This window comes from Macrobrachium nipponense, chromosome 4, assembly GCF_015104395.2.
Source record: "Macrobrachium nipponense isolate FS-2020 chromosome 4, ASM1510439v2, whole genome shotgun sequence".
In the NCBI taxonomy this organism is placed as follows: Eukaryota; Metazoa; Arthropoda; class Malacostraca; order Decapoda; family Palaemonidae; genus Macrobrachium; species Macrobrachium nipponense.
Window position 1 is genome coordinate 116,034,715 of NC_061100.1, and position 14,753 is coordinate 116,049,467.

Genomic DNA, 14,753 nt, shown 5'->3' on the forward strand with positions numbered 1-14,753 from the left:
TATGCTCCTCAGGGTACTTATCTCAGTGGCTGTTTGGGTATAGTACAAGATGACATCAGGTTCTGTAGGTACATGGCCAACTGGGCTATGGTGGACTTTTCAGAGACAGACATTTATACCTTCCAATTCCTGAACAGCTTGAGCACCCAAATCCTTCAGATTACACTCTTCAATACAGCAGTCTTGCCAGAAGCCATATCCTCCTGGCAGGAGATGGAAATGTTTCCTTGGCCAACTCATCACAACAGAAACTTACATCTCTCGCAACTGATTCTTGATTCACTCTTCCCAGTTCCAGCCCAAGAGATATTGGTTATTAACCTTGTATACTAATAATTCATCAGTTTCATTTTCACTAGTGATGGCAGGATATGCAGAGCCTAAGTATGTATTGCAGCCATTATTGAATCAGCATTACAGTATACATGCATTTTCAACTCACGTTTTTGCATTTTAAAATCTGGAATTTCATGAGTACAGTGGCCCCCCATATTCACGTTATCCAGATTCACAGACACGCATTCGCGGATTTCTCACTGGACTATACCTACCGATTATTTGCGGGAAATTCGCCTATTCGCGGTATTTTTCTATGAGAAATATCCACAAATTCCAGTTTTTTTTTATCAATTTCAACATAAAATGCACTTTTTGTAATAAAACTATTAAAAAGACCAAGTATAAACATTTTTAGTTCTTGATTTTTACCAACCAAAATAGCCTGTTTTCAGCACTTTTATAGGGGGTTCCAACTATTTGCCGATTCTAACTATTACCCGTGGGGGGGGGTGGGGGGTGGGGGGGGGGGTGGGTGGGTGGGTGGGGGGGGGGGGGGGGGGGGTCGTCTGGTACACATCCCCCGTGAATACGGGAGGGACCACTGTAAATTGCTTTTATTGTCTTTTGGCTAGATACTGACTAGTTTCAGTCTCATAACTCTTAGTAAAATGCTGTTCCTTGTTTCCAGTAGTAAATTTTAAGTGATTTTAAAAACCATTAAATTTTTCTAATTTTCAAGCTCACATAATTCTACTTTGGAATTTTTCTCTTGCAGAACCTGATAGGCTGTTAAATGTAATTTCTAACCTTTGTCTTACTCTTATCAGTTTATAGTTTCCATAGTACAATATAGTATTTATTTTCTATTTACAGCTTCCACGGCAACAGAAAACTAGTTCTTTTTATTTTGCCTCAGACACAGTAATTATGTGTTGTTCTCATGTTTTAATGTTAGATACACATTAAAGCAATTCCTACTGTAATCATTATATATCAACATACTTGTTAAAAGTTAAATAACAGCTTGAATTTACTGTACTAAACATGGAATTTGCTTTTAAAAAGTATCTATATAAATCCCAGACGTGTGTTAAGCTTTCTTGCAAAAATAATACGATGGATTACAACAAAAAGCAGGTGAAATAAATTTAAGTCTATATATAAAAAATACCCAGTTATCATCAAAAGCAGAAACATAAAATAAATAAAACATATATAATTACCTTAGGCTATATCCATACTTCAGCTGAATACATCCATCAACCATTTCAAGTTTTTCCACTTCTTGAATAAGTGTTGTAATTTGCAATTTCTTGGCAGCTGCACATAAAAGCTGCAAAGGCTTTTTCTGAACAGAGAAACGACTGATTTCTAATGGACGCTTGATGCTGGACGGTTTGTTTTTGGCTTCACTATTCTTTGGAATTTTCTTCTTCTTTTTATTATTGGAATTCTTTGTTTGTAATGTCTCATCTTTGTAAACAGATTGAGTATTCTGCTCTGAATTCAAAGAATACTGAAGGTCTCCATTACCAATATGATTATCATTAAATATATCGTTACTATTACATGAAACTTCTACATCTGGCGATAATTTGAAATGGCATTGACCTAGTGTTGTTAACTGACAGGATCCCGAGTAAATGTAGCTGAGAACCTCTTCTAGGATTTCAGGTCTGATATCTGAAACAACTAAGCATTTCTTCTCTGAGTCCTGAAGACTGCCACACACCATTTGAACAGTTGAGTCAGTGTCATCTTTGTTTTCTTTCTCTATAATCAGTTCTCTGAAAAACAAGCTGTGATGGGCCAGAATGAAGGAGTGTGCTGGAAACTTGCGACCTCCACATTCAAGGATGATATCATGTATGGAATCTTCTTCAGCAGTTTCCTTCAACAGATTGCCAAGGTCTTCAGCCATGGAACTTTTACTGATCTGTGGAACATCCCAAAGAAAGCTGTTAGGATCATTTTGAAGAGCAGCAAAATTCCGGCCCTTTGGATCACACATTATTGCAACCGTTCGATGAAGTGCAACAATACGAGTGAGGCGCAGCACAATACATGAGCTTCGATCTACAAACTCATTGAATTTTCCTGAAGGACCCCAAGGCTTCCCAAGAACTTTGTCGGTGGCTTTGCGTTCACGTTGTGGTAATACAATGGCAGAAAATGCCTCCCCTTCATCACTTACAAGGTTAAGAGAATGCACATTTAAGCAGAAATCTATCAGATTTATTTTACGATTAATTGTGAACAAGCAACGTGAAAGGTGGGCCGTTTCCTCTGTCCACAGGTAAAGATGGCCTACACCACCACCTACAAGCACAGCAATCTTGAGGGAAGTTCCACCTTTCTCTGTCAGACCATCTGCCCCAATGCGTGAGTCTAGATGACCACCAGTACAAGCCACTTTCACAACTCCTAGCATCCTTGAAGCAACCTTCCTTGTTTGATATTGATGTAAAACATATACATCTCCAAAGGATGTTGAAACCACAGTTGCTCCATCACTTACTCCAACACAAGCTAAAGTTCCTTCTTCTCTCAAGACAATAGATGTTACACTCCGGGGATTAATTATACTTCTTTCATTTTCATTCTTGAAATGGCCCAACTGTCCAGCATTCAGACCAAAAGAATACAGAACTCGAGAGGTCCAAATAACTGAATGATACCTTGCAGCACCAATGCCTACTATAACCTCATCTTTATGATTTTTATGCCATGTAAGCAGCTTTGGAGTGTAAACAGACTCAGGAGGTGGATTTATACCAAGTTGATGGTAAGAGTTTGTGCCACATGTCCATACCTGCCAGGAAATAAAAAATTTACTAAGAAAATTTATTATGACATATCAATTGAAAACTAAAATTATATTCTAAACATCATAAAACCTAGCTTATGATGGCCAGAAGGAATGCACAGAAAAAGTACAGTCAGCTGAATGGTCTTAACCAGATGTGGTATAGGTGTAGGGATGAACTCAAAACTTTGTACCCATTATAATACAGTAGATGGTTTTACTTGAGATATGGATTGTTTAAGAGAATACTGAGAAGAGGTCTGAAATGTTTAAGAAGAAAGGTTAGTAGGATGTGTCCAGTGACTGGAAAATAGACAGAGAAACCAAAATTGCCATGGTTTATGTATACAGGCGACCCGCGGTTAACGGCGCAATCACTCAACGGCGAATCGGTTTTACGGCGGTCGTCAAAAATATTCATTAAAAAAATAAGGCATTTTAAAGGTATCTTTACGGCACAAATTTCAGTTAACAGCGCCGCTAGCGCCATTGTCTAACGCATTCATACATTTGTAGAAATGCCATTCAGACCATAAAGGTTATGCAAATTATATTAACAAATTTTAAAGAGTTATTACGTAGGTATTAGGGTAAAATGTATGCCTCTGACGATGTTCTATGCCGAAAATATCGAGTTACATAAGTGCAAATTTAGCTATGGATGTGTCGATTTATAAATGTTCATGCTTTTGTTTAAAATGTGTATGAAAATATATTACGTGAAAGGCATTTTTATTTCTGTACAGAAATATGATACAAAGGCAGCTTTTGAAACTGCCCTTCACATTATTGAATACAATGTTTTTTCATGTTCTTTCTTGTAAGCCGCCGCCTGCCGCTCTTCCGAGAATATCGATTTAAAAAAAGTGCAAATTAGCGATAGATGTGTCGATTTTATAAATGTTTATGCTTTTATGTTTAAAATGTGTATGAAAATGTATTACGAATAAGGTATTTTTATTTCTGTGCAGAAATATGATAAAAAGGCAGCTTTTGAAACTCCCCTTCAAGTTATCGACTACGATGTTTTTTTCAAGTTCGTTCTTGTATGCCGCCGTCTGCCGCTCTTCCGAAAATATAGAGTTAAAAAGTGTGCAAATTTAGCGATCGATGTGTCGATTTTTCAAATGTTTATGCTTTTATGTTTAAAATGTGTATGAAAATATATTACGTAAAGGTATTTTCATTTTTGTACAGAAATAAGATACAAATTAAGGTAGCCTTTGTAACTACGCTCCACGTTGTCAGGGGATGGTTTTTCATGTTCGTTCTTGTCCGCCAGTTCCGAAAAATGCATTGTGTTATTTTATTAATTATGCATCTTTTCCATAAATCCTTTAAAAAGTTATACATTATTTCACTGTATCCAAGAATATTGTATTTATTCTCATATTATTGTATTTTAAAATACTACAGCAAACTTAAGCCCGTATTCCGCGGAGCGGCCAATGTTGTGGTTTGAAATCAGCTGATGAATAAGAGTTTGTTTCACCATAACGCAAATCTGAGCGAATGCTCTTGCTTCTAGTTAGCATAAACGAATATCTATATACTTGACTTATATGAGACAAAGTTATTTTTCCTTATACAGCGTGTTTTTAGGTGGAAATATTTATTGAATATGTCTCGTTGTGAATGTGAACTACTATTTTTTTTTTTCGTTAACAGATTACGTTGGCGGCATGTTTATTGCGTAAAAAAATACGTGATTCCGTTCGTAATAATCCTTTATATCATCGTAATATGAACTTTACGTTATTTATCTTATATCGGCTTGAAACCAACAGTAAAATGTGTTCTTTCAAGCACAGTAGTTTTGATTAAAATGATTTTATCCCAATTTTATCTACAGTTGTCTGTGATGGCAGACGTTTACTGCAGTTTTATCCTTGTTGCCGATGTACGATAATAGTCATTAGCAGCTTGAACAGTTTTCTCAGCTTCAGTTATAACTAGGTTTAAATTTAACGGTATATTTCCCGATTGATCTATAATCTATATTGATCTCTGATCTATAGCGAATAAAGTTATTACATTAAGATATCTCAGTTCTATTCTATACATAATGCCATTTATAACAAATACGGTAATGTTGTACTGTAGTACGATGATCGAAATACAAGCCAAACAGATGTTATCCAGTTCGGTTGTACTTAGAAAAAAAAAAAAAGTTGTTTCTCGTTCGGTTGTTCATGGCTGTACACGTTCACGCAACGAGTCTAACGTTAAAACCATACTTTCATCATTCTCTTTTGCTGTTATTGAACTTATGTAACTAGAAGATGGATAAAGTTAGGCTATTGTAATTTGATCTCTCATAAAATCGGACTATCAAGACTAATGATCGTAACCTGAACACTACAGCTACCTGTACACTGTATAAACTTTATTATATCTTTACATACTCTAGACACCCACATGTACTGTACAGTAAATTCTATAGTACTATACTGCATAAATATAATTTTACTTATTGCGCCGTTGTGGGATTACGGCACCTTTGACAGGTCTAGAGTTTCGAAAGAAGGTGCGCGGCGGCCGTAGGCTTTAAAATCGCTCAGCGTCGAAAATCACTTGGCGTCGGTGGCCAGGAACGGAACCCCTGCCGCTAACCGAGGGCCGCCTGTAGCTGCATATTTTAATAGTTCAAACACTAAAGACCCCCTAAAGAAGTCTTTGGTGTTTCTTACCCCTAAACTGTTTAGTATCAGACAAGCACCAGTAAGTAGTCCTGATAAGAATTCCTAACCCTTAAACGGTTACCAGGGTGGAATTCTCCCGGTGTTTTCGAGATGGTTTTGTAACTCATACACTTGGGCGTGGTTTGACACGGCCAGTAGCTTCAGTGTTCAGCTTGACTTGATTAAGGGTGGGTGTGTGGTCCAGCTGTCTCTGCTAGTTTTTGCTCCTTGGCCCATTTCAGGAGAATTTCTCCCACAGTCACCATTTACGAGTGTTGTTTCGAATTTGTTATAATTTGTGAACCCTTATTCAAATATTTTTTTCTTTTTCAGCTGTTTTCAGATAAGATATATTGAATATAAGTGAGCCAGGGCAAAACAAAAATATATATATACAGGTAATGAACTTGAGAAACTATTTTTTTTTTGCTAATTAATTATGAAGATTTTTTTTTTAAATTCACTTTTTTGTTACTTTTTTGTCAGGATTTTGTGAGGTACTTCCATAACTGAAATTTTAATCTAAAAGAGCATAAATGAAAGGTAAAGAGTTGTATTTTCATTGTGCATTTTCAAAATAAATGTTTTTTGTTCATAAGTAGTTTTTTTTTTATTTGGGTAAAATTCTCCCGGGTAAGCCTTCCACTTTAGCAAAACAGAGGGTAACCATTCTATGCTATGTATAACTTATATGTCTATTAATAGGGTACTTCAAAAGGGTATGTTAACAAAGAACTTACTTAAGAGAGTACCCTTGCTAACTATTAAGTAAAACCTTGCCCACAGGAGATAAACTTTCACTTTGCAAAATGAGTTTAAGTTTTTGTTCTTCAACTGTCATTTCTTGTGTCCAAAAGTAGCAGAGGGTATGATATTGATGCGACAATATTTTTTCATTGACCACCTATGAAATATAACAACTCTTAAAAAATGAATATATATTGTATCATTAGGAAGTACTTACCATTCCCCTTTTAGAAATGACATTGTAAAAGTTTTATGCAACACTTAGATCAATCACATCATAACTTCACACAAGGAGAGAAGAAGGATCAGTCTCTAGGAGATAAGTAAACAAAGCAACGTAAACTTGAAATGTTCTGTCCCCAATGCAAGCAAACAGGCAAAAGTTGGTAACAGTTACTCTATGACAAGGCAGTGGGTAAGAGTCAAGATCTGGATATCCACCATGCAAGGTCATACTGCGAGTTGAGTAGAAACCCTTTTTTATCATCGTATCCACTTTTACACTTAAGAGATATGACTTTTCAGTTAAAAGATAAGACATAAAATTTTCCTGAACTCTGTATCCTGGGCTCTTTCATCACTTAAAACTGAAAAAATCTAATCTTTTCAGATATAACAGGAAAAGCCAATCATTCATGAGCTTACCTAAATCCTGACAAGGAAGAGCCAGACCCAGAAGAATGGGGAAAGAGCCTTACAAAAAAGGTGCACATAATGAATATGGAGGCACAACAATGTATGAATTACGAAAGAAATGACATTTTTATAATAATATAAAGTTTCACTTATACTTACCCGATGGTTACATATAGCTGTCGTCTCCTGACGTCACGGCAGAATTTGAAATTCGCGGTAGCGCTAATGGTTTGACAGGTGATCCCTCTACTCCCGCCCTCTACCGGGTACCGGGAACCATTCCAACAATAAATCAGAAGTTTCATGCCTACCTGTCCATATGAGGGGAGGAGGGCGGGCTTCGTTATGTAACCACCGGGTAAGTATAAGTGAAACTTTATATTATTATAAAAATGTCATTTTCACTTATATAACTTACCCGGTGGTTACATATAGCTGATTGACACATTTAGGTGGTGGGACAATGGCAGCTAAAATAACAACTGTTGGAATTATCCGAAGATATAGGTTCCTTACCTTTAAAGACCGCTGACTCAGTGGTTACTGCCTCTGTAGTCTGCTGGTCTTTATTGTACCGACAGGATATATGGATCCGTGCGTCGGACACAATAATAAGTACTTGCCGTTGAGGACGTGACCGTAACGGACAAGACTATAATGCCCCTGCTCAGGGCGCAGTACAAATCACCACAAAATACAATGAAAAACGAGGGATCACCACAACCGTTTAAGAAATACACCAAGACATTAAAAGACTGAAAGATACTCAAAAAACTCCCTGTATCTTCAAACAACCTTAAAAATACAAAAAACATAATCAAGGAGAAAAGTTAGTGAGGATGGGATACATCCTTCTCTCCCTCACCCAATACCGTGTCAGTCACAATGAATGGCCCCAATGTACTGCAATTTTCATATGTGGTTTGCAAATCTGTCAGATAATGAGATGCGAAGACAGAATTGCTTCTCCAATATGTAGATTTAATAATGTCTTTCAAAGACAGATTACGTCTAAAGGCCAAAGACGTAGACACTGCTCTAATTTCATGAGCTTTGACTTTAAACACTTTGATATCTGAGTCCTGACATTGTCCGTGTGCCTCAGAAATCAAATTCCTTAAAAAGAAGGAGAGCGCATTTTTAGAAAGAGGACGAGAAGGATCTTTGGTCCTTTGCACATAATGTCTAAGTGCTCTCACTGGACAGAGAAGACATTCAGGCTCATTAGGCCTCACTAACTCCAAAATGTTCTTTATAGAGAAAGAACGAGGCCAAGGACGTGAGGGATTTTCATTCTTAGCCAAAAACCCCAGCATTGATGAGCAAATGGCATTGCCCTTAGCGAATCCAACTCTCTTATCAATAGCATGCAGCTCACTGATTCTTCTAGCTGATGCTAAAGCACAAAGAAAAAGTGTCTTCCTGGTCAGATCTCTAAAAGAACTAGAGGAGATCGGTTCGAATCTATCTGACATCAGCCATTTAAGAACTACATCCAGGTTCCAAGCTACTGTTCTTGACTCCTTTGTCTTGGTCGTATCAAAGGAACGAATCAGGTCTGAGAGGTCTTGATTATTAGAAATGTCTAATCCTCGATGTCTGAACACAGAAGACAACATAGCTCTATAACCCCTAATTGTCTGGGTAGAAAGCTTCTTATTCTCACGAAGAAAAAGAAGGAAGTTAGCTAACTGAGCTATAGAGGTCTTAGAAGACGAAATTCCTTCTTCTTTGCACCAAGCTCTGAATTGGACCCACTTAGCTTGGTACACTCGATCAGAGGATTCTCTTCTGGGTCTAGCAATAGCCCTTGAAGCTCTCTTTGAAAATCCTCTCTTTCTGAGGAGATGCTCGACAGTCTGAAGGCGACTAGTCGAAGAGCGGACAAGTTGTGATGGAACCTCAGAAAGTGGGGCTGTCTGAGTAGATCCTTCCATAACGGTAACTCTCTCGGAAAGTCCGTCAACAGCAGTAGTAGATCCGGAAACCATTCCCTGGCCGGCCAAAAGGGGGCTATCAGAGTCATCCTGACGTTCTGATGACCTCTGAACGTTTCCGCCAGAACTAATCTTAGCATTTTGAAAGGTGGAAAGGCATACAGATCCAGATTTGACCAGTCCAGAAGCATGGCATCCACTGTAAACGCCTCCTCGTCTGGAACTGGGGAGCAATACAGTGGTAGACGAGCTGTCTTGTTTGTGGCAAAGAGATCCGACTGAGGACATCCCCAAATCCCCCAAAGCTTCTTGCATATTTGAGGATGTAACGTCCACTCTGTGGAGAGGACTTGTCCTCTCCTGCTGAGAATGTCTGCCTTTACATTCTTCGAACCTTGAATAAATCTTGTGCTCAAGACAACCTTGTTCTCTTTCGCCCAAATGAGTAGGTCTCTCGCCGCCTCGCACAGAGAGAACGAGTGTGTCCCCCCCTGTTTTTTGATGTAAGAGAGAGCCGTGGTGTTGTCTGCTTGAACCAGCACTACTTTCCCTCTTACCTCTGTCTTGAAGTGCATTAGAGCCAAATGAATCGCCTTCAACTCTTTTAGATTTATGTGCCAGCTTCTCTGATGAATCTGCCAAAGTCCGACACTTCCTTTCTCCCCAGAGTAGCTCCCCACCCTTTGTCCGATGCGTCTGACAAAAGAGTAAGGTTGGGGCTCAACTGGCTTAGAGACAAGCCTTCCTCTAGCCTTCCTTCTGATTTCCACCAAAGGAGGTCCTGTTTTATTCCTTCCGAGATGGGGAACACGAAGGAGTCTGGGAACTTCTTCCTTTGCCACTTCTGCTTCAAGTAAAATTGAAGTGGTCTCATGTTGAGCCTGCCCAGACTTATAAATTGCTCTATTGAAGCCAAGGTTCCTAAAAGGCTCATCCACCGATTCGCCGAGCAAGGTTGTCTGACGAGAAATTCGTCTATTTTGTTCAGGCAAGAGTCGATCCTTTGGAGAGACGGAAAAGCCTGAAAAAGAACTTAATTCAGTCTCACTCCTAAATAAACTATCTCCTGAGAAGGAGTGAGACATGACTTTTCCTTGTTTACTAGCAAACCTAGGCTTTCCGTCAGCCTTAAAGTCTTTTGTAGGTCCTCCACAAACTTCTGTCTGGACCTTGCCCTGAGAAGCCAATCGTCTAGATACATGGATATTCGTATCCCGTCTAGATGAAGCCACTTTGCTACTGACGACAGAACTCTGGTGAACACTTGTGGAGCTGTCGACAGGCCGAAGCAGAGGGCCCTGAACTGATAAATGCGGCCCTGGAACACGAATCTCAGGAATCTTCTCGATTCCGAATGAATCAGAATATGAAAATAAGCGTCCCGAAGGTCTATGGAAACCATCCAATCTCCAGGATGAAGCGCTGCTAATACCGATTGGGTCGTTTCCATAGAAAACTTCGTCTTCAGGACAAAGACGTTCAGGGCACTGACGTCCAACACCGGTCTCCAACCCCCCGTGGCCTTCTTTACCAGGAAAAGGCGATTGTAAAATCCTGGTTCCTGCGGAGAGTCCACTAACTCTATGGCCCTCTTTGCCAGTAAGGCGAGAACTTCTTGATGGAGGGTGGCAAATTTTTCGGAGTTCTCCGAGTAGGCTGACAAATTCACAGGAAATTCTGTGAGAGGGGGGTGCTTGATGAACGGAATGGTGTATCCTTCCTTCAGGACCTGGACCGTCCAAGGATCCGCTCCGAGATGAAACCAGGTCTGCCAGAAAAGGTGTAATCTGGCTCCTACTGCTGTGTGGAGGACTACGGGCCTACTTCTTGATGGAAGAGGGAGTGGTTTTAGAAGAGGCTCTACCTCTCCCACGAAACCTGGAGAAAGATCGAACGGGAGCTCTCCCTCGAAATGGTTTAGGAGCTTCCGTGGAGGGAGCACTCCGAGAAGCAGAAAGAACCGGAGTTATCTTCCTGGGCTTCTTCACTGACTGTGATAAAAGATCCTGGGTCGCTTTCTGTGTTAAAGATTGAGCGATCTCGCTCACAATCTCTTGCGGAAAAAGGTGTTTCTTGTCCAAAGGAGAGAAGAGTAAGGCAGACTTCTGGTTCGATGAAACCCCTTTCGACAAGAAGGAGCACCAAAGCTGTCTCTTCTTCAACACTCCAGAGGCGAAAATGGTAGCGAGCTCCGAAGCTCCATCACAGATGCCTTTATCGATACAATCCAGTACCGAGGCAAAATCCTTCAACTGCTCCTCCGAAAGTCCAAATGACTTGACTTTCCTGGCCAGCGAAGCAATGGCCCAATCCAGGAAGCTAACAACTTCGAAAACACGGAAAACACTCTTGCAAAGATGCTCCAGTTCATTTGTTGAAAAGAAAATCTTAGCAGTATTAAGGGCTGCTCTGCGGGAAGAGTCCACGAGACTAGAAAAGTCTCCCTGAGCAGAGGCAGTCACACCCAGAAAAAAAAAACTTCTCCAGTGTCATACCAGACACGGCTCCTTGACGAAAGTCTCGAAGGGGGAAGACAAAAAACATTTTTCCCCTGTTCCCTCTTCTCCAAACGCCAAGCGTTAACTTTCTTGATAGCTTTCTTAGCCGAAATCGAGAGGACGAGACGCGTGAACGAGGACGAGGAGTCAGGCTTACTGTCCTTTTTCCACTGCGAACTAGGAGAAACTGGAACGGAAGGCGCAAAAGAATCTCCAAAGTTGTCAACAAAGGATCATAAAAGGAGTTTATACCCCGACAAATGCTTGTCTTTTTCTGTAAGACCTTCTCCTTCTTCCTCCAAATCCGAAGCTTCCTTCGACGAAACTGGCGAACATTCCATCGGAAGAGGAATCCTGTTCGGCGAAGTCACACCCTGATGCGTCCGAGGAGGGTGTGAGAAAGTAGGAGAAGACGTCTGAGCCTGTACTGAGACGAATCCGGGCGGCTGAGCTGGTGGCTGCGTTGGCGGCTGAGCTGGTGGCCGCGCTGGCGGCTGAGCTGGCGGCTGAGGTGGCGCTCGAGCGAGAGCCTGACGTGGCGCCATAGACGGAGTCAGGAAAGGAGTCCGACCAGGCGCCTGAAGTGGCGTCTGAAGAGGAGTCACATGGAGAGTCTGAGCCTGAAGAGGCGACTGCAAAGGAGCCTGCGAAGAGGACTGCACAGTAGTCTGCGGAAGATGTAAGGTGGTCGGGAGCGCATTCGGGGACGAAAGAGACTTGCCAAAAAGCTCCAAGATACTGCCTAACTTGGCATTCATCTGTTCAAACACCGAAGGTTGAGGATCCACCGACGTAGACGGCGCGGGAGGCGTAGAAGGATGATCCACAAACACGTCTGGAGCCGCAGGAGTTATCGCTTGAGGAGGCTCTGGAGAAGGCTCCGAAGGAGTGTGCGTGTTCGGCTTCTCCACTTCTATGAGAGAAGGGCGATAAATCGAAACCGCCGTAGAAAAAGCTTCAGGCTCCTCCCAAAAACTACAAGAAGGTTCGGCAGCCGCCACCTTCTTGGGAACCGCAGCAGGCGACACATCGCGAGACCTTTTCAGCGGTCTAGAAGTCTTATTACGCCAACCTCTATAAGAGGAAACATCTGAACTAGAGTCGCTTGACGAAAAACACTTCCTCGCAACACCTTTCCAATGGTGAGCGACAGCATCCTGGGATACGGCTACAGGATTGCTTGAGGGGGCGGCTGCTCGGGAGCAGATCCCGCTCGCCTCCCTTCGGTTTTCGGCATGCCTCCTCCCAGGATCTGGGGAGTTTGACAGGGGCCTAGACCTAGGAGAACGAACGGGCCGAACAACCACCTCCTCCAGTAATTTATCACACTTAACTACCACTTCTTGCACTGTCTCACCCATTTTCTGCATAGTGGTGAGGAAAGAGACAAATTTCGAGTCCATATCGGCTCATAATACTGACACAGGATCGGGATCGGGAGATACAGATTCGAGGGCAGGAGCAACCACTACGGGGTTAAAAGGAACAGGATTAACAGAATTCAGAGGAATATCCTGGCTACTCACTGACTTAGAAGAAGATCTCTGTGAAGCCTTTCTGATTCTATCTTTTTCTAACTTTCTCATATACTTTCCCAGTGCCTTCCACTCTTGAGATGTTAGAGACTTACATTCTTCACACGTATTCTCAAAAGAACATTCACGTCCCCTACAACTAACACAATGAGGGTCAAGTGAAGCTTTAAGAAGTCTAGTCTTACACCCACTACTACACACCCTATACTGAACAGAGCCGGTGTCAGACATCGTGAAGAATTCAAAATAATTCCTAAAAAGGACAACAATATCCAAACCAAAATAACTATAGCGCTAGCAAAAAGATCAGTAAACTCAAGGTACATCACCAAAAGGAGAAAACCAAGATGATCAATCCCAATTCCAACCAGCAGAGGAACCGTGTTACCAGTTCCGACGGCAGGAAACTTCTGATTTATTGTTGGAATGGTTCCCGGTACCCGGTAGAGGGCGGGAGTAGAGGGATCACCTGTCAAACCATTAGCGCTACCGCGAATTTCAAATTCTGCCGTGACGTCAGGAGACGACAGCTATATGTAACCACCGGGTAAGTTATATAAGTGAAATGACTATTTGAATGCTTAACATAGTATATTGTCATGAATATATTCATATTCTATTTTCCCAGATTTTCAAAAGACAAGGGGTCATCACTGACTGACTTTTTTTAATTTCAAATTTTGGACTGAAATAAAGACTTCAAGCAACCTGCTGCATTCCAGAGCAAAAAACAGGGAATTTACAACTTCTTACATCATGCAGCAAATTTCACCAAGTACCTGTCAGCAATAGCCATTGGTATCATTAATGAACTTCTCTCTCAAAATAGGAGGCTAAAAAAATATATACTATACCAGTGAGCCCCAGGTGCAAACATTACTATCAAAAACTGTGAATTTTTTTAAAATTACATTTTTAATAAAATTGGATTTTATTTATACTTAACCTGCGGCAGCTTTGAAATTCAAAATTGGTGCAGTAGAGCTTCTACTATTTGTGTGCAAATGAGTAGGACCTGCCTACTATCCAGGACTTTAGGAAACAAACTAACATAGAGCTCAATTCGTTTTATGCCCTAATATCCATGCATAGGAGGAGGGTGGGCTCCGATCATGTAATTGGTAAGTATAAATAAAATCAAATTTTGTTATAAAACAAATGTCATCTTTATTAAAGTAACTTATCAAGTAATTACATAGCTAATTCCACATTGCCTTGAGGTGGGAACACCATGGACATATTTAAGCCAAAGCATTAATGGAATAAAAAATAGATGGCAGCATTAATAAAAATGCCCGTTTGTTTCCTTACCTGTTGAGAAAGCTGCTGCAGGAAGTTACTGCTTCTGGTCGGCACTTTACTAAACTACTCAACTAGTAGAGAGCATGGCAGTAGAACCAAGAGTTGCTCCTACATTAGTGGGGACTTTGCAGCAGAGGAAGCACACCTTGAGCTAACAAAGCCAAAAGTACAATTTGCCTTGCCCTGGGCATAGACCATAATAAAATCAACCAACACATACAACAATTTTATAAAAAAAAAAAAAAAAAAAAAAAAAAAACATTACCCACCCAGTTAAAAACGACACCGATCTGGCAGGTACTCCAGTTGACTAGTACCCCCAGACTTCCCAA

At 40.8% G+C, this 14,753-nt stretch overlaps 1 protein-coding gene across 1 annotated transcript in view; it reads right to left on the reverse strand.

Annotated features, from left to right (window-relative positions):
* The window catches only part of LOC135211490 (inhibitor of Bruton tyrosine kinase-like), a 154,887-nt gene that overhangs the window by 103,989 nt on the left and 36,145 nt on the right, over positions 1-14,753 (reverse strand). The window contains exon 4 of the mRNA XM_064244797.1: positions 1,503-3,091. Coding sequence (XP_064100867.1) covers positions 1,503-3,091 — 1,589 coding nt within the window. The remainder of the gene's footprint in view (positions 1-1,502; positions 3,092-14,753) is intronic.